Source organism: Chlorocebus sabaeus, chromosome 3, assembly GCF_047675955.1.
Source record: "Chlorocebus sabaeus isolate Y175 chromosome 3, mChlSab1.0.hap1, whole genome shotgun sequence".
Taxonomy (NCBI): Eukaryota; Metazoa; Chordata; class Mammalia; order Primates; family Cercopithecidae; genus Chlorocebus; species Chlorocebus sabaeus.
Window position 1 is genome coordinate 81,877,638 of NC_132906.1, and position 24,501 is coordinate 81,902,138.

General features: G+C 46.9%; 1 protein-coding gene across 1 annotated transcript in view; it reads left to right on the plus strand.

The window, feature by feature from the left end:
- CLYBL (citramalyl-CoA lyase) overlaps positions 1 to 24,332 on the plus strand; it is a 315,217-nt gene extending 290,885 nt beyond the window's left edge. The window contains exon 8 of the mRNA XM_073014470.1: positions 23,419 to 24,332. Coding sequence (XP_072870571.1) covers positions 23,419 to 23,454 — 36 coding nt within the window. The 3' untranslated portion in view covers positions 23,455 to 24,332. The remainder of the gene's footprint in view (positions 1 to 23,418) is intronic.
- The last annotated feature ends 169 nt before the right edge of the window (positions 24,333 to 24,501 follow it).

A 24,501-nucleotide genomic window follows, 5' to 3' on the forward strand; every position in this document is an offset into this window, starting at 1 on the left:
CTTCACTGGGGACACTGTAATTTTGTAACAATGCTACGAGGAGAAAAAAGGAATACGGGGTTCTTTGTTTTGTTTTAATTGGAAGGACCTTCTGCTTTTACGATTTCAGTTTACCGTGGAAAACCGAATCTTCTGTGTGTTCTTTCTTCTAGTACTAGAAAAGCAATGAATGGCACAAAACAGGTTCTGAGACGGCCTGCGAGGCCCCGAGCTCGTGGACGCGGCTGAGGGTCCGTGTTACCCGCGGAGCCCCTGCCATGCTTCCCGGCTCATCTTCGCCGGGAGCGGAGACCCCAGCATTTCAGCGTGAAAGTCTTCGACTTTCTTTCCGCGCTGTATTTCCCACGGGCGGAGCAGGGTACCTGAGCGCGGCCCCCACGGAGGATCAGTGACTTTCCCAGACCCCGCTTGGCGCCCGCGAGTCCGCGCGTGGGACCCAGCAGCTCTGCGCCGGCTGGCTTTGGAGGGGGTGGTGTTCGTTTGTTTAAATTCCAGTTGTTATTTGGCAGCATATCGCCTTCCCAGTCAATAAGAATTGCCCACGACGTATAGAGCGACTTGCGGGAAGGGGCGGAAGCCGTCGTTAGCGCCTGGGTGGCGGCGGCCACTCGAACCCCGTTTCCGCCGAGCGCGCTGCAACCTGCAGGGCGAGTTCGTTCTGTTTTGACAAAATCATTTGGGACTTCTTTGTCACTCATGCCCTTCCTTTTAAATGATTTTTATTTTTTTCCCACTGTAAGTGACTGGCTGGGTTTTACTTTTGCTTCTTCCGACGGAAAGGGCGCCGCGAGCCGGGGTGGGCGGCCCAGCGGGCAGGAGGAGCGCAGGGGACACGCGGTGGCCGCAGATGCCGAGCCCTGCGGAGCCCCGAGGCTGCGTCTCCTGCGCCCCGGCTGCGCGCGGAGCCGGGGCCGGGGCCGGGGCCGAGGCCGGGCCGGGGGGAGCGTGGCGGCCCAGGAGGCCTGGACTGTGGGCCCCGCTCGCCCGCCCGCCGCGGGCCGCCCGGAGCCCGCGCGCCTGTCGCGCAGCCCGGCTGTAATGGTGGCAGATCAAAGGCGGCCCCATGTCCCGGTGGAGCCCGGGACAATCCCGCGCCTTTGTGCGCTGTTGCTAGGAGCCCGAGAAACTAAGAGAAAGTGTCAGGAGCATGTTAATCAGACTCGTTACACTGTAACAATAACGGCTCTCTCGGGTCTCCCAGGCCCCAGCACCCCCGCGCACCCCGCGCACAGGCCGGACACCTGCGCGGGGCCCTCGCGCACGCTCTGGGGTCCCGCCGGCCCCGGGGTCCCTGCAGCCCCGAATCCGCGCCCAAGCCACGCGGAACGACGAGCCCGGAGGGGACCCGCAGGCTCCCGGTGCAGCTCCCTGGCTGTGGTCTCCTTGACCGAAGCCTCGGCCTCACCCCGCCAGGCCGCAAGCCCGAGGGACGAATGGGCCACTTTGTTCAGTCACAGTATTCGAATCAAGAGGAAAATGAACATTCCCTTTCTGGTAGCTTTTTGGTTATGAGTTTTTGCAAAACTATGAAGTCAACTTTGCCGATTTCCCTTGGGAATCCCTGGAGGCCACTGTAAGTGGTAATCGCAAGTTTAAGAAGGAAATGGGGAAGTTTTGCTGAGAGTAAAGATGTCCCCGAACTTTTTGAAGGGATTTGTTTCATTCATTCGTTTAGTCATTCAACAAACACCTGTTGAACCCGGGTGCCAGAGGGGCCAGTCACAGGACTTATTCCAGATGAACTTTTCTTTTGAAATTAGAATGCCCTTGTGGAAGCCAAAGGAGGAGCAGAAGCCTAAAATAATGTCAAGTGTCAACGCAAAAAAAGTGCCATTGGCTACTACAGTGTGTGATGATAACAAGAGAGGTGCGAATTAGGAATTAAAAACGTTTGAAAAACTACAGGCCGTATGCTTTGAAACCAGTCACTTCTTCCACCTTTCGTCTCCCTCTCCCCTCCAGTTTTGGTGGGCAGGAGCTCTGCCAGACTGCAGTCCTCAACGTGTCAGAGGCCTGCCTGAGGTCTGAGGAGTGAGGCCAGGCCTTCTGTTTGTACACAGCCTTTCAAACTTGCAGAGAGGCACACTCCATCCTGGCCCCATTCCCCTTTGCTCATACGCAGGGAATTGGAAAACTGTCCTCAGGCTTAGGGCTGAATTTGGCCAAGTTAAGGTGCTTTTCTCCCATACAAGCTCTTGTTCAAGAACCAACCCATTCTGGAAGGTGTAGAAGGGGGCCAGATTTCCAGAGTCTAGCTACCCGCACCTAAGTCACAGGACAAAGCTGGCTGTCACCAGGATGGGTGTAAGACAGCCTCTGAACTCCCCTGTGCCTACCATTGACTGAGGAGGAATCCCGAAACTGCGTGAGACTCCTCTGTTGGTGAAAATTTCTCTCTCACTATTGCATGCAACATGTAAACATACAGAAAACTGGGCCGGGCACAGTGACTTCTGCCTGTAATCTCAGCACTTTGGGAGGCGAGGTGGGCAGATTACTTAAGGTCAGGAGTTCAAGACCAGCCTGGCCAACATGGTGAAACCCCATCTCTACTAAAAATACAAAAAATTAGCCAGGTGTGGTGGTGCATGCTTGTAATCCCAGCTACTCAGGAGGCTGAGGCAGGAGAATCGCTTGAACTCAGGAGGCAGAGGTTGCCCAGGATCCTGCCACTGCACTCCAGCCTGGACAACAAGGGCAAAATGCCATCTCAAAAAAAAAAAAAAGAAAGAAAACTGGACAGGTTCCCTGGGGATTGGAGCCCCAGGCCTGGAAGGAACTTTAGAGATTCCTTTCATTACATAAATAAAAGAGTTTATACGCTGAAAACTCCATCTTACAAAAAAACAAGAGAGGCCGAACGCTGGCTATACGATGATGTTAAAATAGCTGGCTAAAAGGGAGAGCTTCAGTGACAAGCAACTGGATTTCTTTGGTTTACATAACGCCAAATAGCTGGTTTGGCTGGGTTCTGTTTTGTTTTTAAACACTGAATCAAATTTCCTTCATAATCAGACACACTAATAGAATCAAGAGAAAAATGAACATTCCATTTCAGAGAGCTCTGTGGTGGAGTTTCTCCCGAAGACTACACACTCCAGGCATCTGGCTTAATGTGAAAAAGGGGCAGGGGGGTGGTCTTTCGAGTTCTGTGAAAGGAAGAACGTAAAAACTAACATGAACTTCTGGCTTCGATTTTCTGGGAGAACCGTGCTGGCTAGTAACCCAAACCCCACATGAGGACAAGGGCACATCCATTTTTCCCCATCCAATTTCCACGGCCTGGAATTCGCGCAGCAGCTCTCAGGAGCTTCTCCCAGGCTGGCAGAAGGGAGCTCCAGCCACTGCCTGCCCCCGCATCAGTGTACCCACATCAGTGACAGCACAGCTCTCTCAAGAGGCCCTGGCCACTATCCACACTGATCTTTTCCGAAGCCTTTGCACAAGCTGTAACCCTCCCTCTCTGTGACACCCAACAAACGCCAAAGCATTCTTCAAGACACAGCTTGAAAGCCACTCCTGTGAGGTCCTCCCAGCTCCCCCAGAGACAAATTGCTGCTCTTCCCTTAGTCCTTCTGTTGCATGGATTGGATTTTCATTATAGTGGTTGTTTAGATGTATGTGTCCCCAAAAATAGTGTGGATGCCTTGAATATTGGACATTGTCACACATCTCTGATCCCTCTCCTGCTCTTGCCTCTCATCCCCAGCATGAGCTTGTGGAAAATGTGTTCATTAAAATCAGAACCTGAGTCTCCCTCCTCCACTTAGGTTCTGATCCTGGCTTTACTCCTAATGGGTTAGGTCATGTGCAGGCAGAAGAAGCCATTTATTCTCTCTGAACATCAGCCTCTTCAGCTACCCAAATAAAAACACCTAATTCCAAGAGTTGCTATGAGGATGTGATAGTCAGAGAGATGCTCCACTTCCAGGATCCCCACTTGCCAGGCTGGGGAGATGCAGTCAGCAGGTAGCTCCCCACCCCACTGCCTTGCCCAAGACCCTTCCAGGGCCCCCCACCATTTTGGTCAGAGGTAGGACACTGGCAGGGCATATACATGCCAGAGTATCCACTGGGGTTAGCCAAGACTTTGTTGGGTCTGCTTGGCCATTCAACTTCTCCTTCACACTAATCCTGAGTTCTCCTTCCTTTCCTGGACATTGTTCCCTAGCATCTTACATCCTAAAGTCTGTCTGAGCCTGTGCTTCTAGAGCCCCTAACCTGTGATGGAGGATTAAATGAACTATTGTATTCAAAAGCACCTGGCGTATGGTGGTTGCCAGGGGCTGGGGGTGGGGCAATGGGGAGTTACTGTTTAATGGGTACAGAGTTTCATTTTTGCCAGATGAAAAAAGTTCTGGAGAAGAGGAGGGCTATGGTGGCATAACAATATGAATGTACTTAATGACACCGTGGTTAAAATGGTAAATCTTGTTTCTTATATTTTACCATAATTTTTTAAAATAATTTTTTAAAAGAATGAATGTAAAATAAAGAGAAATAAAAACTAATAAGTAAATACAGTGTTTTTAAAGCACCTAGCATCATGCTTGGCACGTAGTAGGCATTCAGTAAAGATCAAGTGACTTCCACCCAGAGGCCAAACCTGCGCACAGTCGAGTCTGGGAATCGCACTGCGCAGAGCTGGCTGGAATATGCATTTCTATTCAGCCAACCCCATTTTATCTTTTATTTTTATTTATTTATTTATTTATTTATTTATTTATTTATTTATTTTTTGAGACAGGGTCTCTTTCACCCATGCTGGAGTGCAGTGGTGAGATACTGGCTCACTACAACCTCTGCCTCCTGGTTTCAAGCAATTCTCCTGCCTCAGCCTCCTGAGCAGCTGGGACTACAGGGGCGTACCACAACATCCTGCTGATTTTTGTATTTTTGGTAGAGATGTGGTTTCACCATGTTGACCAGGCTGGTCTCAAACTCCTAACCTCAGGTGATCCACCCTCCTCAGCCTCCCAAAGTGCTGGGATTACAGACATGAGCCACTTGGCCTGGCCTTCATATTTACTTTGATTACTAGATGAAGTGTGTGCTCTCACAGGACAACATGTTCAAATTCTGGGACATACCAGAAAGGGCGGCACACTCCCACAGCCACGTGCATTTTGGGAGCTGCGTTGCTCTTTTGTTGTTGTCGTTGTTATTGACAATCTCCTAGCTCCATTGCTGGCCTATGGAAGTTTCTCTCACTGCTGGAGATGTTCTGACTGTAAACTCTTATCTGATCATTTTGTCCAGTCCCCTGATTTTGTAGACACTGAAGGGCTGGAGGATTATGCAGTACCAATGTCCTGGATGAAGGGGGCACCATCCACATAGAAAAAAATGCAATGCTAGGGCACCTCCTGGAGTTGTGCGACTATTGACCTGCTAGGGGACTTGCTCAAGGTCACACTGCTGGCAAAACCAAGACTACCACTAAACTCTCCAAATTCTCTCCACTAAACCACACGGCTTCCTTCCTGCTCGAGCGCCTCAGATTCATGTTTCCACATCAGGTTCCCCCGTTCATCAATTCTGTAGGGTGAGCAAGCTCCGAATGTGTTTTTTGAAACAATGAGAAAAATAACGAAGCCTCCTTTTCAGCAGCTGCCTCCCTCAGAGACAGTGCCTGACCCCAGCAAAGATATTCGAATTCATCACAATTCAAACAACCGTCATCAAAAACACAGCCGGGAAGCTCTGCCACCAGGCCAGTGCCACCTCACAACACGCCTTGATGTCCCCCGGCCCCTGTAGGTCCCTGAGCACCTGCCTCCCAGACTCAACATGCCCCTGCACGTTTTGCAGGATTTTATGCTGGGGGCTGGTCTGAATGGCTGGAAAATGTCTTGGGTTGTCTAAGGGAAGAAGGCCCAGTGCAGGCATGGTGTTGATGCCAACCCCAGGGACAGAGGCTGCAGCGCCATGCTGAGCTGGCTCCCTCGACACCACCTCTTGGCTGCGGGCCTCGCTCCCATGCTCCATCCCCCATGGGCACCGTACTTTGCATCACATCTCCTTCCATCTAGTCCTGCTGGATTCTTCCTTCTGCCTTATAATTTTACCATCTCTTCCTTCCTCCCCTCACAATTCCAAAAGCAAAAATAACAAATGTAGGAAAGAAAACAACAACACGGGCAAACTATGTTTGTCTAATTCTGTGTGTGTTTTGGAGGTAAATCGAATGTCTTAGGCCATGAGCTGCTTGCAGGACATTCCACAGTCTTTCCTTGACTGTGGGCTTGGCATAGGACATTTAGGGTGTCCATTTTACCAGAGAGTCCCCGAGCGCACAGACAGATAATGCTGTACTTTGGGAATCAAAGTAGAAATGTCAATGAGGCTGCTAATTAGTCAGCAAATTAAATGTTGCTGCCAAAGCTGCTATTTCTTTGTTTTTTATTTTTTGGATTGTTTTGTTTTGGGTTTTTGTGGGTTTTTTGTTGGTTTTTGTTGTTGTTGTTGTTGTTGTTGTTTGTTTGTTTGTTTTTTGAGATGGAGTCTTGCTCTGTCACCCAGGCTGGAGTCCAGTGGCGCAATCTGGGTTCACTGCAACCTCCACCTCCCAGGTTTAGGTGATTCTCCTGCCTCAGCCTCCACAGTACCTGGAATTACAGGTGCGCGCCACCGTGCCTAGCTAATTTTTTTTTTTTTTTTTTGAGACAGAGTCTTGCTCTGTCACCCAGGCTGGAGTGCAGTGGCACAATCTCGGCTCACTGCAAGCTCCGCCTCCCAGGTTCACTCCATCCTCCTGCCTCAGCCTCTCAAGTAACTGGGACTACAGGCACCCGCCACTACACCCGGCTAATTTTTTATATTTTTAGTAGAGATGGGATTTCACCATGTTCACCAGGATGGTCTCGATCTCCTGACCTTGTGATCTGCCCGCCTCGGCCTCCCAAAGTGCTGGGATTACAGGCGTGAACCACGGTGCCCGGCCATGCCTGGTTAATTTTTGTATTTTTAGTAGAGACGGGGTTTCACCATGTTGCCCAGGCTGGTCTCAAACTCCTGGCCTCAAGTGATCCACCCGCCTCAGCCTCCCAAAGTCAAAGCTGCTATTCCCAATATCCTACCTTTGATCACTCTGTCTTAATGCAAAGCCAACATTCAGCTTCTATGTAAGTCACAAGGAAGATGATGATCTGCAAATTAGTGACTGAAACTAATGTGAAAGCCTAGAGTGATGCTTATAAATGAGAAAGTTTAACCTCACATCAAGTTTATATGTACACACAAACTCATAAAGTATACATTTTAGAATGGTGTAAACTTATAAAATGTTATTTCTATCCTATTCTTAACCTTATTCCTTTTGGGGGAGATATTACCAGAAAGGTAACAACAAATGATTAGTAGCAAAACAGGTATTTCCAAAGGATGATCAACATTCCATTTTAGGTTACGACAATGTGGTCCAAGATGGTCATTTTTATAACTTTGCCTCATAAAAGCATTTTTAAAATATGATCAGTCTTCATGTCATATAAGGAATTTTAAATTGTCAAATACATGAGAATACTTAAGGTAAATGTTTTCAAAATAAATAGCCAATGGATGGGCTATGAATTCACATGCACTACCTATGAAAATGAGCATATTTTAAAGTGGTTTGTTCAGAAAGCGCCACTGGCCTTTTCCCTTCCTTCTCAAAAGGCATATGTGTTAGATTAGTGCTCAGAAAAGAGAACATGTTTTCATAGCCTCCAGTGTAGCGTTTATAAAAATTGTGATGATTTTAGGACTGCACCTTCATTTTTTGAATTTTCAAAACTTGTCCCTTTTTACTTTTATTTTCTTTCAACAAAACGAAGACCTAAGAACCCCTTTAAGAAATGTTATCCATTCCCACAGAGTCCCAGTTTGTTGACCTTCAGGCCACAGAGTAAAACCTTTCTTTTAAGTCAAGCATTCCCCATTGGGAAGCACTCCAGCTTTTTCTTTTTATGAGGAACTTTAACTGCTGGACTTAATTTAATTATTGTATTTTGTACATACTCCCAGAAGCCCCAGGGCATGAGCTTTACTTTTTTCAAAACTTTCAAATAAATATCTTTTAGGATCGCACATTTCTGATGGCAGTGTTCTGTCTTTGACTTGGATTTCTAATCCAAATACTGAACTTGGATCTTTCTATTTCCTGTGACCTATTGATGGATGGGTGTCAACCTTAGCATCACTTTGCCACAGACCGTCTTCAGGAGCAGACACAGCCATGCAGTCATTTGAGTTCTTAGTGTGGGCGCCTAGGTTTCATAACAAGAAAATAAAAACCATCTCCAAAGTTGAATTACATTTTAAAACCTGGCTAGTTCTGGAGACACGGTCTTCAATAAGGAGGGTTGCTAGGCAGACATTGCCATGAAATCAGGAGCCTGCTGGCCCCATGGCCGCAGCCTGCCACCATCTGTCTTTAAAGTTCCTTTAAGGTGCTCCCCCAGCACTGGCTACTCCTCCCCCATCCCAGCAGAGGCTCATTGCAAACACACTCTCACACACACACACACATATCACACACACAGACACACACATCCACTCACACACACACACGCATACACAGACACACGCACACAAGAAATTGTCATTGTTAGCAAACAGCAAGAAGTCAATATCTCTATTTCTTATCTCTCTTTATCCGTAAACATTTCTTTTTGATCCTTTAGATTTCCATGATTTCCACCTGGAAATCAAAAACTTTGACATCTTGACTCTTAAAGGTGGAAAATAAATTTGTTTTGGATAACTGGCTTAAAACTCACTTAGGAATATAAAAATGTGAAGCAAACATAACTTTTCTGAATTCCTAAGATCTGCCCAAAATACTCTGTGAAGTTTGTGTCCCTTATGAAGCAAGTTTAATTTGTGGACTTCCATGAAATTGGAATTTAGGAAGATGTTTTTAAGTAGCATTATGTGCAAAATGAATCTGATTTCCTTACTTTTATGTAAAAATTTAAATTACAGCCTAGGCAACAAAGCAAGACCCCATCTCTACAAAAGAAAATAAAATTTAAAAAAATTAGGCTGGCATGGTGGTACACATCTGTGGTCCCAGCTACTCAGGAGGCTGAGGCAGGAGGATCACTTGAGCCCAGGAGTTCAAGGCTGCAGTGAGCTGCGATCGTGCCACTGCACTCCAGCCTGGATGACAGAGTGAGACCCCTATCTCTTAAAATAAATAAACAAACTTTTTAATTCTAGAAAGCACAGCATTTTCTTACCAAAGCAGGACTTAGAGGTCACCTAAGCCAATGGACTGGACCTTGGCTGATATTACAATTATTTCTTGGGCTTTTAGTAAATACTAATATTTGAGCCCCACCCCAAACTCATTAAATCAGAATCTAGTCTAACCCCCCATTTGCAGATTAAAAAGAGAAACAGCCAGACAGAACTCCCTGGCCTCGAAAGCTGAAATGCGGCCTTTCCATTAGCAGTCAAAGGGACACGTTGTAACATGATTTGGGAACTCCTGGCTATGCTAAACTTTAAAAAGCAAAGTTCAAACCAGTTTCCATAATTATGTTTGGGTCTCATGAATTGATCTGATAAGTAAGAGTTGATTGATTCCTCCCACATGACCTAATTTCTAATTTTACACACATTCACATCCCTGAATGATTGCAGAAGAGGCTGAAATAGCCATCAGGTTGAAATGTCTCATGCTGAATTTTCAAAATCAGCCACACATGTGTGGCTGGCTGTCCTGTAAATGTCACCTAAAAGAACAGTGTGGTCTCTACAATGGCAGTGTCATGCTTCATAACTAATATTACATAATTTGATTTTTCTTATATATACTTAAAGCATGTAAAAAGCAGTATTTGTCCCAGTGTCAGCTCAAAACTGTACAGTTTTTACGAAAATGGAGGCAAAGACGTCAAGTAACAGCTCAGCGAAGTGAGTCCCACAGCCCCCCAAGGCAGAGGTGAGCTTAGCTGCCCTCCCTGGGGGTCTCAAGAGAGCAAAAGAGGCCCTGAAAGGGCAGCCTCTCTCTTGTAAGAAGCTCAACTGGGAGCTCAGTGGGCTCTGAGCCATCTTTGCAAAGACAGCTTGTCCTGCCCTGCCTCCCCCAGAACAGTACACCTCCCCGACCTCTCCTGCTCCCCCACATCTGCCTCCTTCTCCCCTTTCCCCACAGGGCTGGCCTGCTCACAGGTCTCAGAGGGAAAGGAGGCGCTTCACACTGGAGGGTCTGGTCCTAGGCTGTTCTCTCCAGCCGAGGACCTCCCGGGAGAGATCCAGAAAGCTTTGATCACAATTATTTGCCTTGGGCTAAAAGACCTCTGGTTGGTCACTCCTCTAGGATCCTAATAAGGCCAGGACCTAGGATCACAGATGCATACCTGTTTTTCTTTTTGTTAATAAAGGGAATGGTGAGATGCAATGACCATTACTGTAGAGTTACAGCAAGAGGGTAAAGTTCATACATGGCGACCCCCATCAAGTCCGTCCATTGATCCGCCCTCCAGCACATATGTACTGAGCTTCTGTTATGTGCCTGTGGTGAGTGACATGACATCACTTTGTTAGTGACTGGCCAAAAGGGTGTCTTGAAGCCACCCTAGGGCCCTTCTGGCCCTGTTCTAGGAAGTGAAAGCTGGGGGCAGTGGAGCCCTTTCTTATTCTGTCCACCCTCCCCCACCCCCATTCTGTTCCAATTATTCTTCGTTATCCTTCAAAGCAAACGTGCAAGTCAGCCAAGAACCGAGCTCCAGGTGTGAGACCAAAAAAAAAAAAAAGGAAGAAAAGGGGAAGCAATCTAAAAGTCTCTTAGATGTAAATTCTCATGCAGCCATAAAAAAGGGTTCTTTTGTTGTTGTTTTTGGTTTTGGTTTTTTTTTTAGATCAAACGTGTTTTGTTGTTGTTGTTGTTGTAGTAGCTGTTTTTGAGACAGGGTCTCTCTATCGCCCAGGCTGGAGTACAGCTGCACGATCTCGGCTCACTGCAGCCTTGACCTCCCCGGCTCAAGCCATCCGCCCACCTCAGCTGGGACCCCATCCCAGGTAGCAGGAACTACAGGCCTGCGCCACCACTCCCGGGTCATTTTTGTATTTTTTGTAGAGACAGGGTCTCACCGTGTTGCCCAGTCTGGTCTTGAACTCCTGGGCTCAAGTGATCCACCCGCCTCAGCCTCCCAAAGTGCTGGGATGACAGTCGTGAGCCATGACACTCTGCCAGATTAAACATGTTGAATGGCAAGGGAAAATGCTGAGAAGTTTGCCTCCATTTCATTATTTCACTCTGTTGCTTTTCCACTTTCCTGTACATTCCAAATGGAGGACAATGAGCACCCGTCACTGTGATCATCAAGAAAGAAAATAAACAATACAATAAGTAAATGTCAGTATAGGGGATTTTGGAGTTTCCCTATTTTCTAAAATGGACACTTATAAGTTTTCAAATCAGAAAAATGTGTGTTAACATTTCATTTTATTGTTGTTTTACATAAGAATAATCAGATGTGAGGAAAATAAGTGAGAGTGAAAATCAGAATTTGAATGGGAACTGAAGGACCTCCAGAGCTTTTTTTGAGTTTTTTTTGTTTTTTGTTTGTTTGTTTGTTTGTTTTTGTTTTTTGAGACCAAGTCTTGCTCTGTCACCCACTGGCGCAATCTCGTCTCACCACAACCTCTGCCTCCCGGGTTCAAGCAATTCTCATGTCTCAGCCTCCTGAGTAACTGGGATTACAGGCGCCTGCCACCATGCCCAGCTAATTTTTGTATTTTTAGTAGAAACAGGGTTTCTCCATGTTGGTCAGGCTGGTCTCAAACTCCTGACTTCAGGCGATCCACCCAAAGTGCTGCGGCCTCCCAAAGTACTGGGATTACAAGCGTGAGCCACCGTGCCCAGCCTTGAGTTCTTATTATTACAAGATGACTCAGATTTGGGGTGGAGAGCATTTTAAAACATCAAAACATTTTCTGCCTATCAAATGCTTTAAAACTTTCTTGATGATTAAGAAAGAATTAATCCCTCCAAGGATGGGCACCCCCACAGCGGGTGGCTTGGAAAATATTTGGCTTTTATCTGCAGACTTAGTGTTTTCTTTTACCCTTTGCATCTAGATCTGGGAATTTATCCTAAAGAAATTTTGTAATTCAGAATATCAAAAAAGCCTCATTGGCAAATACTACTTTCTTCACAGTTGCATCGTGTAAATTACAGAGGTATGGCCAAGTCAACTGTGAGATATTTACTTGATGGAATATTAGACAGCCACTAAAACTGGTGCTTCTGAAGGTGGTAAGAAAATGCTTTTCCTATAAAGTCAAGTTCAGAAACATACCAAGCTGCGAATGCAAGTCTGGAGCTGAACCGCCTGGCTCTCCCGCTTCTTAGGCTTCTTAGCTAAGTAACCTTGAGCAAGATCCTAACATCCTTGTGCCTCAGTCTTATTATCTGTGAAATGGGGGTAATAATAGTACCTACCTGCTAAGGGCTCTTTTGAGCCTGAAATGAGTTAATACATACAAAGCACAGTGCCTGGCACACTGTAGGCACTGGACAAATGTTGGCTCCTATAATTATTACCTGTGATTATAACCATGTGAAAAAGAAATCACAACACTGGAAGAAAATACCATGAAATGTTAACAGTTACAGTGTTTGAGTGATAAGACTACTGGTGATTTTTATTTTTTCTTCTGTTTAGATTTTTGTATCTCCACATTTTTCACTAACTGTATATCAGTTTTTTTAATTGGGCATGATGGGTCACACCTGTAATCCCAGAGTCTCAGGAGGCTGAACCAGGAGGATTGCCTGAGGCCAAGAGTTCAAAACCAGCCTGGGCAACATAGCATGACCCCCTTCCCCGCCATCATTTAGAAAGAAAGAAAGAAAGAAAGAGAGAGAGAGAGAGAGAGAGAGAGAGAGAGAGAGAGAGAGAGAGACAGAAAGAAAGAAAGAAAGAAAGAAAGAAAGAAAGAAAGAAAGAAAGAAAGAAAGAAAGGAAGGAAGGAAGGAAGGAAGGAAGGAAGGAAGGAGAGAGAGAGAGAGAAAGAAAAGAAGGAAAAGAAGGAAAGAAGGAAAGAAAGAAAAGAAAGGAAAGAAAAGAAAGAAAAGAAAGAAGAAAAGAAAGAAAAGAAAGAAAGAAAGCTGGGCATGGTAGTGCTTGCTCGTAGTCCCAGCTACTCAGGAGACTGAGGTGGGAGAATCAGTTTGAGCTCAAGAGTTTGAGGCCAGCCTGGCCAGCATAGCAAGATTCCATCTCAAAAAAATAAAAAAGACCCTGAATAGAGAGCCCCAGCAGGTGGTTTCATAAGATCTGAAACATCCAGGTGCCAAGACTTTGGGCATGGGCTTGCGAGGGACTCCTCTGACTGCGTCCCATGGATACCTCTCATCCCGGGGAGGACGGTCAGGCTGTGCTGAGTGATGGACAGCACTCAGATTGGCAAAAAAGGAACCAGAGCTCCAGTCTGCCACCTGTTCCCTGCAGGTTCTTGGAAGGAGCTTTTTCCTTCTCTATACGGAGGAATCTGATGCAATTAACATCCTCAATAGCTACAGAGAACTTGCAAAGGAGTGGAGAGAATGTCTGAGGTCCAGCCTTGGTGTAGAGAAGCGGCAGAAAAAGAAATCCTGAAAGGTGTCATGCTTGGCTCCAGCTCTGTGCTCTCAGAACTCCCTTTCTCCTGGGCAGAGGCCCATCTGCTCTGTTTACACACCTGGACCTGGTGTGAAGGGAGGTTTGGAGGAGGGTAGCTCCCTGACCATTTGTGGAATCGTTCCTGCTTCCAAGCAGCACGCTACAGGCCAGCCTTCAAAGAAAGACCAGAAGCCAAGTGTACTCTGTCATCACTTACTAATGCTTGAAGCTTTTCATATAACAAAACGAATGAAGCAGCCCCGCCTCACAGTGTGGGAGCCCGATCATTCTTCCATCGGTTCTGCACCAAAAAGCTTTTCCTGAGCTTTGAATATTAGATCTGACCAATATGGGCAACCAATGCCCTTGGTAAGGTAAAATAGGAATAAAATAGCTGTTTGCAATGTTATTTCCCCACACAGTGTGGTAGGGAGGGAACTGATAGGTTGCAATGCAAAGTAATCTAGTAGTATTGTTTGTAGAACAGACAAGTGTGTCCAATTTAAAGAATATCAACATCATTTTTCTATATCATACTCTTGTGAGGCTGGATTCAACCACAGAGGCAGAAAGTTTGTCTACTTTGCTCATTCCTGGCAACTAGTATGGTGCCTGCCCCTAATACATTTTCACTGAATGAATGAATGAGTCAATGAATAAATAAACAAATGGGAGATGTTCTCCTTTATATTGTGTTAGAGGCTGAGGATATAGAAATAAATAACTCAGAGTCCCATTCCACAAGCACATGCTAGTGAGCCACCACAAAGAGAAAACAACTCAAATTCAATGTGATTAATTCCTAAAATCATAGCACTAACATTCAGTAGTCATGTCGAGCTCTTCCTTTATGTGAGGTACCTAGACACAGCGGAACAGAAAACCCTTCAAAAGTTCAGTCTAGTCTGGAAAACAAACATGAAGCAAAGAAGGCACAATACCAGTGGAAAAGCAAGACAGAAATGCGTACATGGCAGAGAGGCTGCACGGTGTCATTTAATCACGAAGACTCTGTTATCAGACTGCTTGAATACACAAAGCTGTGTTACCTTGGACACATTACTTCACCTCTCTGGGCTTCAGTTGTCTCATTCTGTAAAATGGTGATATTACTGGAACTCATCTCATAGGGTTGTTAGTAAATGAGTGAATATTTCTAAAACAGGCTAGTGCCCAGCACATATGAGTAACAGATGTAAAATACATGAAATAAATAAATCTTTCCTGTGTCCTCCGAATTTTAAACTCTCATCAAGAACTCTCTGTTTGGCTTTGCCTTTGTAAATGCCTGATTTTTCTCCTGTGCTAGGACTGATGACCCAACACCACTCCAGTGCTGTGGGCTCAGGTTAATACAAGAAGGAACAGTTAGATTGTGATCTGTTTGTGGAAAATAATGAGTATTTGTCAGAAGAAGAAAACTGTCAAAGCTGAAAAATGCCTATGCAGGGATTGTAAATACATTCTAAACAACTGCTACTCCCCTCTGGGTCAAGGGCAGACATTGCTAATTAACCTCAGTGTCCTTTCCAACTGCATCTAGATTCAGGCTCAGTATCCTTTCCAACTGCATTTAGATTCAGGCTCAGTATCCTTTCCCACTGCATCTAGATTCAGGCTCAGTATCCTTTCCAACTATGTCTAGATGCAGGCTCAGAATCCTTTCCAACTATGTCTAGATTCAGGCTTAGTATCCTTTCAAAGTGTATCTAGATTCAGGCTCAGTGTCCTTTCCAACTGCATCTAGATTCAGGCTCAGTATCCTTTCCAATTATTTCTAGATTCGGGCTCAGCATCCTTTCCCACTATGTCTAGATTCAGGCTCAGTATCCTTTCCAACTGTGTCTAGATTCAGACTCAGAATCCTTTTCCAAACAGGGTCACAAGTAGTGACTACTAATCACGACCTACTGGTGTCTCTGAACTAAACCTTATTTGTATGGTCAGCCTCAGGATTGTTTTCTCCATCGGACACACTGGGCTGCCTTCCAAGCTCCCTGCTGCCAGGAGCTACGGTGCAACTGCCTATCTCCCATGACTGATGCCTAGCTCCCCAAATGCCCTTTCAGGCCCCACTCCCGAGAGAACAGCAATAGAGTAGGTTCTACTTGTAGGGAGAACAGCAGTAGAGTAGGTTCTACCTGGCCTTTCCTTACAGGTTCTTCAGTTTGCAGAAGAAACAGCACAGGCTTTGGCTACAGTCCTGCAGCCACTGTCTAACTCTGTGACCTTAGCCAAGCAAGCTGTTTAACCTCTCTGAGCCTCAGATTCCTCCTGGGTAAATAAGACCTCCCTCTGGGGATTGCTGCAAGGATTAAATGCAATAATGTTTGTACATGGATCGGCTGGAGTGGACTCTCCAGAAATGGCAGAGCCATGATTGATAATCCAGTCCGGCTTCCCACCAGTCAAAAACAAGGCCCTCAAGACTTCCTCCCTGGGGTCCCGGCATAACAGGAGCCATGGCCAAGAGAGAGCTGGATGCTGCTGGTGAAGCCGTTGTTGCCCCAGACTCACACACAGCATTGGCTGTATAGATAAAGCCAGATCATGGGGGCTCAGGCAGTTGGGAAGCAGTGAAAGCTGGCAGGGGTGGGGAGGGAGGGATCACTGGGTGTGAGGGCGGGAACCTGGGGTCCGGAGGGAGGGAACCTTAGGAAATGATGGGAGGGGGCGTTGGAGTGGGCATTTTGCTCCCATAAGTGGAGAGGGTGCCTTTTGGCATGGACTAGGGGCAAGACAAGGTGGACAGTGTCTCTCCACTGGCCTTCTCCAGTTCTTCTAATGCAGGGCCCATTTACCTGAGATGCTCTATCCTGGAGCCGCTCTCATTACCTCCTCCCATTAGAGGAGTTGGCCCTCTGTGTGGACAACTCACTAATAAGTTCCTGTCCCCTCTCCAACTGGAAAGTTGTTCCTGAGAAGCTTTGACTTGGCCTCCTCCCTCGGACTCTGCCTCTGACCGCTAATTCAGCCTCCTCCCTCTGACTCTGCCTCCTCCCTCTGAATCTGTCTCCAACCCCTAATTCAGCCTCCTCCCTCTGACTCTGTCTCTGACCTCTAATTCAGCCTCCTCCCTCTGATTCTGCCTCCAACCTGTAATTCAGCCTCCTCCCTCTGATTCTGCCTCCAACCTCTAATTCAGCCTCCTCCCTCTGATTCTGCCTCCAACCTCTAATTCAGCCTCCTCCCTCGGACTCTGCCTCTGACTGCTAATTCAGCCTCCTCCCTCTGACTCTGCCTCCTCCCTCTGAATCTGTCTCCAACCCCTAATTCAGTCTCCTCCCTCTGACTCTGTCTCTGACCTCTAATTCAGCCTCCTCCCTCTGATTCTGCCTCCAACCTCTAATTCAGCCTCCTCCCTCTGATTCTGCCTCCAACCTCTAATTCAGCCTCCTCCCTCTGATTCTGCCTCCAACCTCTAATTCAGCCTCCTCCCTCGGACTCTGCCTCTGACCTGACTCTGTCTCTGACCTCTAATTCAGCCTCCTCCCTCGGACTCTGCCTCTGACCTGACTCTGTCTCTGACCTCTAATTCAGCCTCCTCTCTCTGACTCTGCCTCCTCCCTCTGACTCTGACCTTCAATTCAGCCTCCTCCCTCTGTCTCTGTCTCCTCTCTCTGACTCCACCTCCTCCCTACAGCTTGCTTCTCCCCTCTGACTCTTTCTCCTCCCTGACTGTTTCTCACTCTGATTCAGCCTCCTCCCTCTGATTCTGCCTCTTTCCTAGAACTTGCCTCCTCACTCTGACTTTGCCTCCCTCTGACCTCACACTCTGTCTTGGCCTGCTGTCGCCAGGTGTATGCCTACTGTCCCCCACCCCCCGGCCCCCCACATCCTCTTGCTCCCTGTTCCAGAGGAATTGGCCCTGCACTCTTCAAACCCAGGCAATGCTCAAGCACAGCACTGGCATCTCGCAGTCATCCCCAGGACAGCCATGAGAGCCTCCTCACCTCTCCACGTGAGCTGGTGTAGGATTGACTCTTATCTGCTGGTCAAGAGTCGCCAAGGCAAACACTACACCCAGCCACTCTTCCTGGGCCCAGCCTGCCATTCAACTGCAGCCCGGCACCCTGCGTGTAAAAGGCTCTGTCAACATTTCCATTATAGGGTTCTCTTCTGAGAGTTTACAAGCCGACTGGGAAAACAAAATGAGCCCAGGCGGAGAGTTGCCTTACAAGGGAGCAAAAATCTATGCAAAAAGAGCACGGTGCAGCTGCGTTCTTGGAGACCCGGAGACTCTGCATTGAAATCTCGGCCAATTTAATGTCTACATTAGAAACGGATTTGTGTGAAATGCAGCCGCTTCTTTTAATTGCTCCAAATAAATATCCTGGGTAATTTTAAGAAAGGCTTCTGCAGTGGCTTCCCAGCAATGCCAGCCATCTATTACCAGGAAGTGCTTTGGGGTATTGTTTGCTGAGAAAGGTGTTACATAAATTGAAACTCCTTTTGCTCAGAGCTGAGTCCTGAAAGTTCATGCAGTGAAAAACATTTCTCACAGTGCACAAGCTGTGAATTGTATATCAAATTACACTTTCTGATTAAAATCTGCATTGTTGGACCTCCTGCTGGTTGCCACCATTTTGCTGAAATAAGATACTATTTGGGGTAATGGCAGCCAGGGAAACCTGTTATCATTGGTTATAAACTGGCTTCACTCCCTCCACTTGAAAATCTGGTGGGCTTCATTGTGCAAACATTGCATTTTCCGTACAAATATTACAGAGCAAAGCTCTGCTACCGATCCATCAGCCAGAGTAAGCAGGTTTAGAGTCTGACCCCAACAGCCCTTACGTCTCCTACACCCCAACACTGGGCTACAGGAGGATCCTGCAAGGTGGGAGACCCAGCAGGAGAATTCAAGAAGCATATATCAAAGTCTGCTAGTTTTTAATTTAAAAAAACATACAGGGTCTCATGCTGTCGCCCAGACTGGAGTACACCACCATGCCTGGCTAACTTTTTGTATTTTTACAGAGATGGGGTCTTGCTATGTTGCTCAGACTGGTCTGGAACTCCTGGACTCAAGCGTTCCTCCTGTCTTGGCCTCCCAAATTGCTGGGATTGCGGGCATGAGCCACCATGCGCAGCCCAGTTTTTAATTTTAAAAATATTTTTAGTTGGGTGAGGTGGCATGCGCCTGTAGTTCCAGCTATTTGGGAGGCCAAGGCAGGAAGATTGCTTGAGCCCAGGAGTTTGAGCCCTGGATAACATAGTAAGAACCTGTCTTTATAAAAAATTAAATAAAATAAGATAAATATTTTTTCTTCACAAGGATGTTATTATTTGAGAGAGGAAAGGAGATAAAGGAAAAAATGGGGCCTAGCAGGAGTTCAAATTCACCAGGACCCTGGGCCCAGGACACCCTCGGTGGCTCCTTAGAGGGACTCGCTTGCCTTCCCCGCAAACCTTCACCCCTTCCCACCAACCTCTAAGCCCCAGATCTGAGGCTCAGGCTTATGAAAGTCAACTAGGAACTCTGTGTCAGTCCCCTTGGACTGACAGAGGGGTCCAAGCTAATAACTTCTTTTTACAGATACAGACTCTAAAACAAAAATCAAAGATTATTTTTGGCCCAAGAGGCTGTCCAGCAGAACACCAGAGGCTGGCCTCCCATGGCTAATTCCCCAGCTTTCAGTTGACAAGCGTGTGCTCTCCAAAAGTCAGCGTCAGCCAGCTGCGTGTAAATATTTGTTATTGCCATCTAACCATTCGAATAGCTTGTCCCTGTCTCTCATTTTGTAAGTCATTTTGTTGCTCGGGTAATGCAAAATAGCTTTGACTTACAAAGACAGACAGGAGTGGGAGAAGGAGAAAGATGTAGTAAAATGATCAGTCTGTAGTGTTGTAGCTCATATTTTGGTAAATAAAATGAAGACAGCACAGACTAATTTCTAAAAGAACAACCCAGTCTGAATACAACGAACCTCACCAAATCCTTTTCTAGAAAAGAGCACTAAAGGTTACAGGCAAGGCCTGTGCTAGAGTAGATGCTGCTTCCTCAGAGGGAGCACGTGCTGGGGAAGGTGACTCGAGGTGGCCGGGTGCGTGGGCACTCAAAGCCCAGAAGAAAGGCATCGCCCAGCTGGCGGGCATCTCAGCAAATGGGGAGAATCACCCCCTCCCCGCCCACGGAGGATGCAGGATATCCTTCTGCGGCATGTTTCCCCTAAAAGCCAACCCTGGACATTCCTTGTCACTAGCATAAGCTGGTCTCACCTGTAGGGAAAATACCAAGGAGGGAATCAGCAAGTGCCTGGTGGAGGTGCTGGCCCGACCCCCTGCGTACTGCCTCGCCTGCAAAATTATTATGGCTGCTTCTGTTTCTGTTGCATGAAAATTAAATAAGACAGTTCACAGATCCATGAATTCACTATATTTGAACATTATTCTGCTGACTTTCTTTCCTCACTCTAGCCTTCCTTTACATCTCCTAGTCTTGCAGAGTTTCCACAACTATAATCTGAACCTATGTTTCCTATGTGGTCATGCAGTTTTTTAAAACAAAATCTGTTTTCCCATTTTCTCTTCTTACTTACCATCCATATACATACCCTCTAGTCAAAAACCAATAACAAAAATCAATTGCAATATTCCATTCATTCATTCATTCATTCATTCATTCAATAACTACACTTTGAGTTTACTGAGAGCTAAGTGCTAGACCATTATCCCCCTTTCACTCAAGAGTTCTGTTAGCCTGGGAATTACATCAGAAATCCCAGTTTTGGCTGGGCATGGTGGCTCACGCCTGTAATTCCAGAAGACTTTGCGAGGCCAAGGCGGGCAGATCACTTGAGGTCAGGAGTTCAAGACCAGCCTGGCCAACATGGTGAAACCCCAACTCTACTAAAAAACAAAAATTAGCTGGGCATGGTGGTGAGAGCCTGTAATCCCAGCTACTCGGGAGGCTGAGGCAGGAGAATCACTTGAACCTGGGAGGCAGAGGTTGCAGTGAGTCGAGATCTTGCCACTGCACTCCAGCCTGGGTGACAGAGCGAGACTCTATCTCAAAAAGAAAGAAAGAAAGAAAAGAAAGAAAGAAAGAAAGGAAGGAAGGAAGGAAGGAAGGAAGGAAGGAAGGAAGGAAGGAAGGAAGGGAAAGAAGGGAAAGAAAGAAGAAAGAAAAGGAAGGAAGGAAGGAAGGAAGGAAGGAAGGAAGGAAGGAAGGAAGGAAGGAAAAGAAAAGAAAAGAAAAGAAAGAAATCCCAGCTTTACTGGCTTTGTTTTTTGATGTTGTGGTTGTGGTTGTTCTTGGTTTTAAGACAGGGTCTCCCTCTGTTGCCCAGGCTGGAGTGCAGTGGCACAGTCAGAGCAGCCTCCAACACCTGGGCTTAAGTGATCCTCCTTCCTCAGCCTCCCGAGTAGTTGGGACTACAGAAACGTGCCAACACTCATGGCTCTTTACTGGCTTTTCAACTAGGATTTAAAGAACCCAAGCGAATCTACAAAAGAAACTTGCTGCTGAAGGTGCTTCCTTCTCCAAGCTTCACTCCCCTCCGGTGCCTCCCCGCAGCCTCCTTCCAGGAAACCAGGGTAACCAGGTTCCCTTCCCGGCCCCACAGGGCTGAGGCACCCAAAGGATTTCCTCCCATGGCTCCATGGTCTCCACCAATCCTGACCAAAGGTGGAGCGCTCTGCCGCCCTGTGCCTCTGCCCAAACTTTGCCCACATTTTTACTCCTAGCTGCCATCAGTTTCTTTGAATAGTCATCAATTGTTTGATTCTTTTCTTTTTTTTGAGACCGAGTTTCACTGTACTCTTGTCACCCAGGCAGGAGTGTAGTGGTGCGATCTCGGCTCCCTGCAACCTCCGCCTCCCGAGTTTAAGCGATTCTCCCACCTCAGCCTCCCGAGTAGCTGAGATTACCTGCATATACCACCAAGCCCTTAATTTTTGTATTTTTAGTAGAGATGGGGATTCACCATGTTGACCAGGCTGGTCTCAAACTCCTGACCTCAGGTGATCCACCCGCCTCCGCGTCCCAAAGTGCAGGGATTACAGGTGTGAGCCTCGTCCCCAGCCAATTGTTTGTTTCTATAAGAAAAATTATCGGCCACACCTGTAATCCCAGCACTTTAGGAGGCTGAGGCGGACAGATCACGAGGTCAGGAGATCGAGACCATCCTGGCTAACACAGTGAAACCCCGTCTCTACTAAAAATACAAAAAATTAACTGGGCGTGGTGGCGGGCGCCTGTAGTCCCAGCTACTCAGGAGGCTGAGGCAGGAGAATGGCATGAACCCAGGAGGCGGAGCTTGCAGTGAGCTGAGATCACGCCACTGCACTCCAGCCTGGGCAACAGGGCGAGACTCCATTTCAAAAAAGAAAAAAAAGAAGAAAAAGAAAAAATATCAACAATTTTCCACAGACTTGCCATAGTTTGTGGCAAGAAGATGCAATGCCTGCTCTTGTGTAGGACATTAAAAGTCAATGACAGGATAGGCACATCAGAAGATGATACAAGGTGTAATAACAGGCTGGTTGGGCTCACCGCACCCTGCTGCCCCGATTTCCTGGCAAACATGGCAGAGCCCAGACACGGGCCCAGAGTGGGGGAGCCAGGTGCCCCAGGCTAGGCCATGAGAAGTACATTTGGGGTTATTGGTGGGGCTTCCTAAAGAGAATGAAAATCCTGGTCTCCATCCTAGGCACAGGTGGGTCCTCAGGCAGTAGCTGCAATTCTGAGGGCAGAGGGCTGGACTCACTTCCCTGTGGGGGAAGAAACTCCCTCTCTCCATTGTGCTCTCTGGGGCTGCCCTCCTGGCAGGATGTTCTTGAGAGAGCTCCCAAGGGCCACAGTCTAAAACGGCCACTGCTACTAGGTGTCAAGACCCCTGCAGTGGACAACCAACAAATTACCCTTTGCCATCCCTGTACTTTTAATAATGTCATAACTGCCAAGAGTTTCCCCCCAGGACAAGGGCTATTTCCCTCCTACTCCCAGTCCCAGGGACATTCTCCTATTCGGCCAAACCTGAAGGATGGGACTATGGGTGGCCATCACTCAGTTCCCTTCCCCAGCGGTTCCCTACAGAGAACGGCCAGGTCCCACCCCCCGATGAGCCTACTTCCCCATCACAGATCACAGAGACCCCAGACTCATCAGGCGAATAGCCCTGGAGGTGTCACTTTCCTCCTCGGACAGGAAGAGTAGTTGGAATCCTGTCACTCCTGTCACTCATCCAAGAGAAGAAGGTCCAATGGGTAGAGGATGCCAAGCTCATTCTCTTCCTCTCTCTTCATCTCCCGACCTCTTCATCTTCATCTTTCTCTCCATGGGGAGCACCCTCTACCTTCCTTCATCTCATCGCCTTCCTGAGTTCTAGTTCTTTCTTTTGGGTTGGCAGACACCAGAGGGCAACATAATCTCACCTACTTGCCAGTTCTCCCATTTCACCAGTAGAGGGAAGAATTTGAGAGAACCTACATCCACCAGGAGTATGTGGAAATTCTTTAGAAATACGGAATTAGCCAGTGCAATAGAACAGCTCTGTCAAAGGCACCCCATGCCAAAGCATTCTGTTCCCGTTGGTAAATAATCTGTTATAAAACTGTTTAAATGCATATTAACTCACCAGAGCAAGACACTGGCAAAATTTACCCCCAGGCTGTATTTTGCAGAGACAGCACTTTCGCGTGATGTCAGATCTGAGATTAAACTAACACAAGTCACATATTTTCTAAGGTGGCACTGACGCTCCGTCCCTCACTCACCATTTAGTCTTTTGAGATCGGGTTTTTATTTTGGTTTACAAATAGTTGGTAAGGCATTGAGCCCAGCCTGTCTCGTTGTTTTTGATACATATCATTTCAGCAATACAGGTGCTTCCAGGGGCATATGGGCAAGTGAAGAGGAGTGGCTCAGAACTGATTATGCACCGGGTGGCAGAGTCCTTGAGAAAACAGGTACCCAGGCAGCCCTGTCAATCTTGGAAGTCCGTGCAAGAGGACACCTCACTACGCGCTCTTCAATCCGCCACGCACACTGAGAAAACTAGAGAAGGCTCCCTCATCGGAAAAATGTCTGGAAGGAGGGATTCAGAAATAAAAGTTATGCCATTGACTATTTACCAAATTATCATCCTGACCACGTTAAGATCAAGACCTTTAAAAAGTAGCCACACGGAGCCAAGCAATCTGCTCAGCCATTGCAATGTGCTCGATTGTTTGGATCTAATTACCTGACCTGGGTATTTTCTGCTTGGTATCCCCAGCATTTGAACCACTTCCAAAGCCAGAGGTTTGTGGAGTCTTTGAATGCCCTAAGAGTCTGTGATTCTCTCCTTCTTTAGATGGACTTCTAAATCCTGGTTGCTGGATTTATTCATGTGAATTGGCCTTCATTTCTTCATCAACAGCCTTTCTTTAATAATCTCAAATCAGGGTTCTTATCCTAAGATCCAAAACTAGATGAACATTTTGGCCGGGCACGGTGGCTCATACCTGTAATCCCAGCACTTTGGGAGGCCAAAGCGGGCGGATCACTTAAGGCCAGGAGTTCAAGACCAGCCTGGCCAACATGGTGAAGCTCCGTCTCTACTAAAAATATAAAAGTTAGCCAGGCATGGTGGTGCACACCTGCCATCCCAGCGACTCGGGAGGCTGAGACATGAGAATCACTTGAACCTGGGAGGTGGAGGTTGCAGTGAGCCAAAATCACACCACTGCACTCCAGCCTGAGTGTCCGAGTGAGACTCTGTCTCAAAATAAAAATAAAATAAAGAAGTAGATGAGCATTTTTGTAAATCCCTTGAAATTGTGAGCACAATGCATATGTGTGTCGCATTTGTGGGCTTTCTGGGGAGAAGGCCCATAACTTCCATCAGATTCTCAAAGGGCTCCATGACCCCGTCTTTTCGCTGTGTATTTCTTTTTTTTTTTTTTTTTTTTTTTTTTT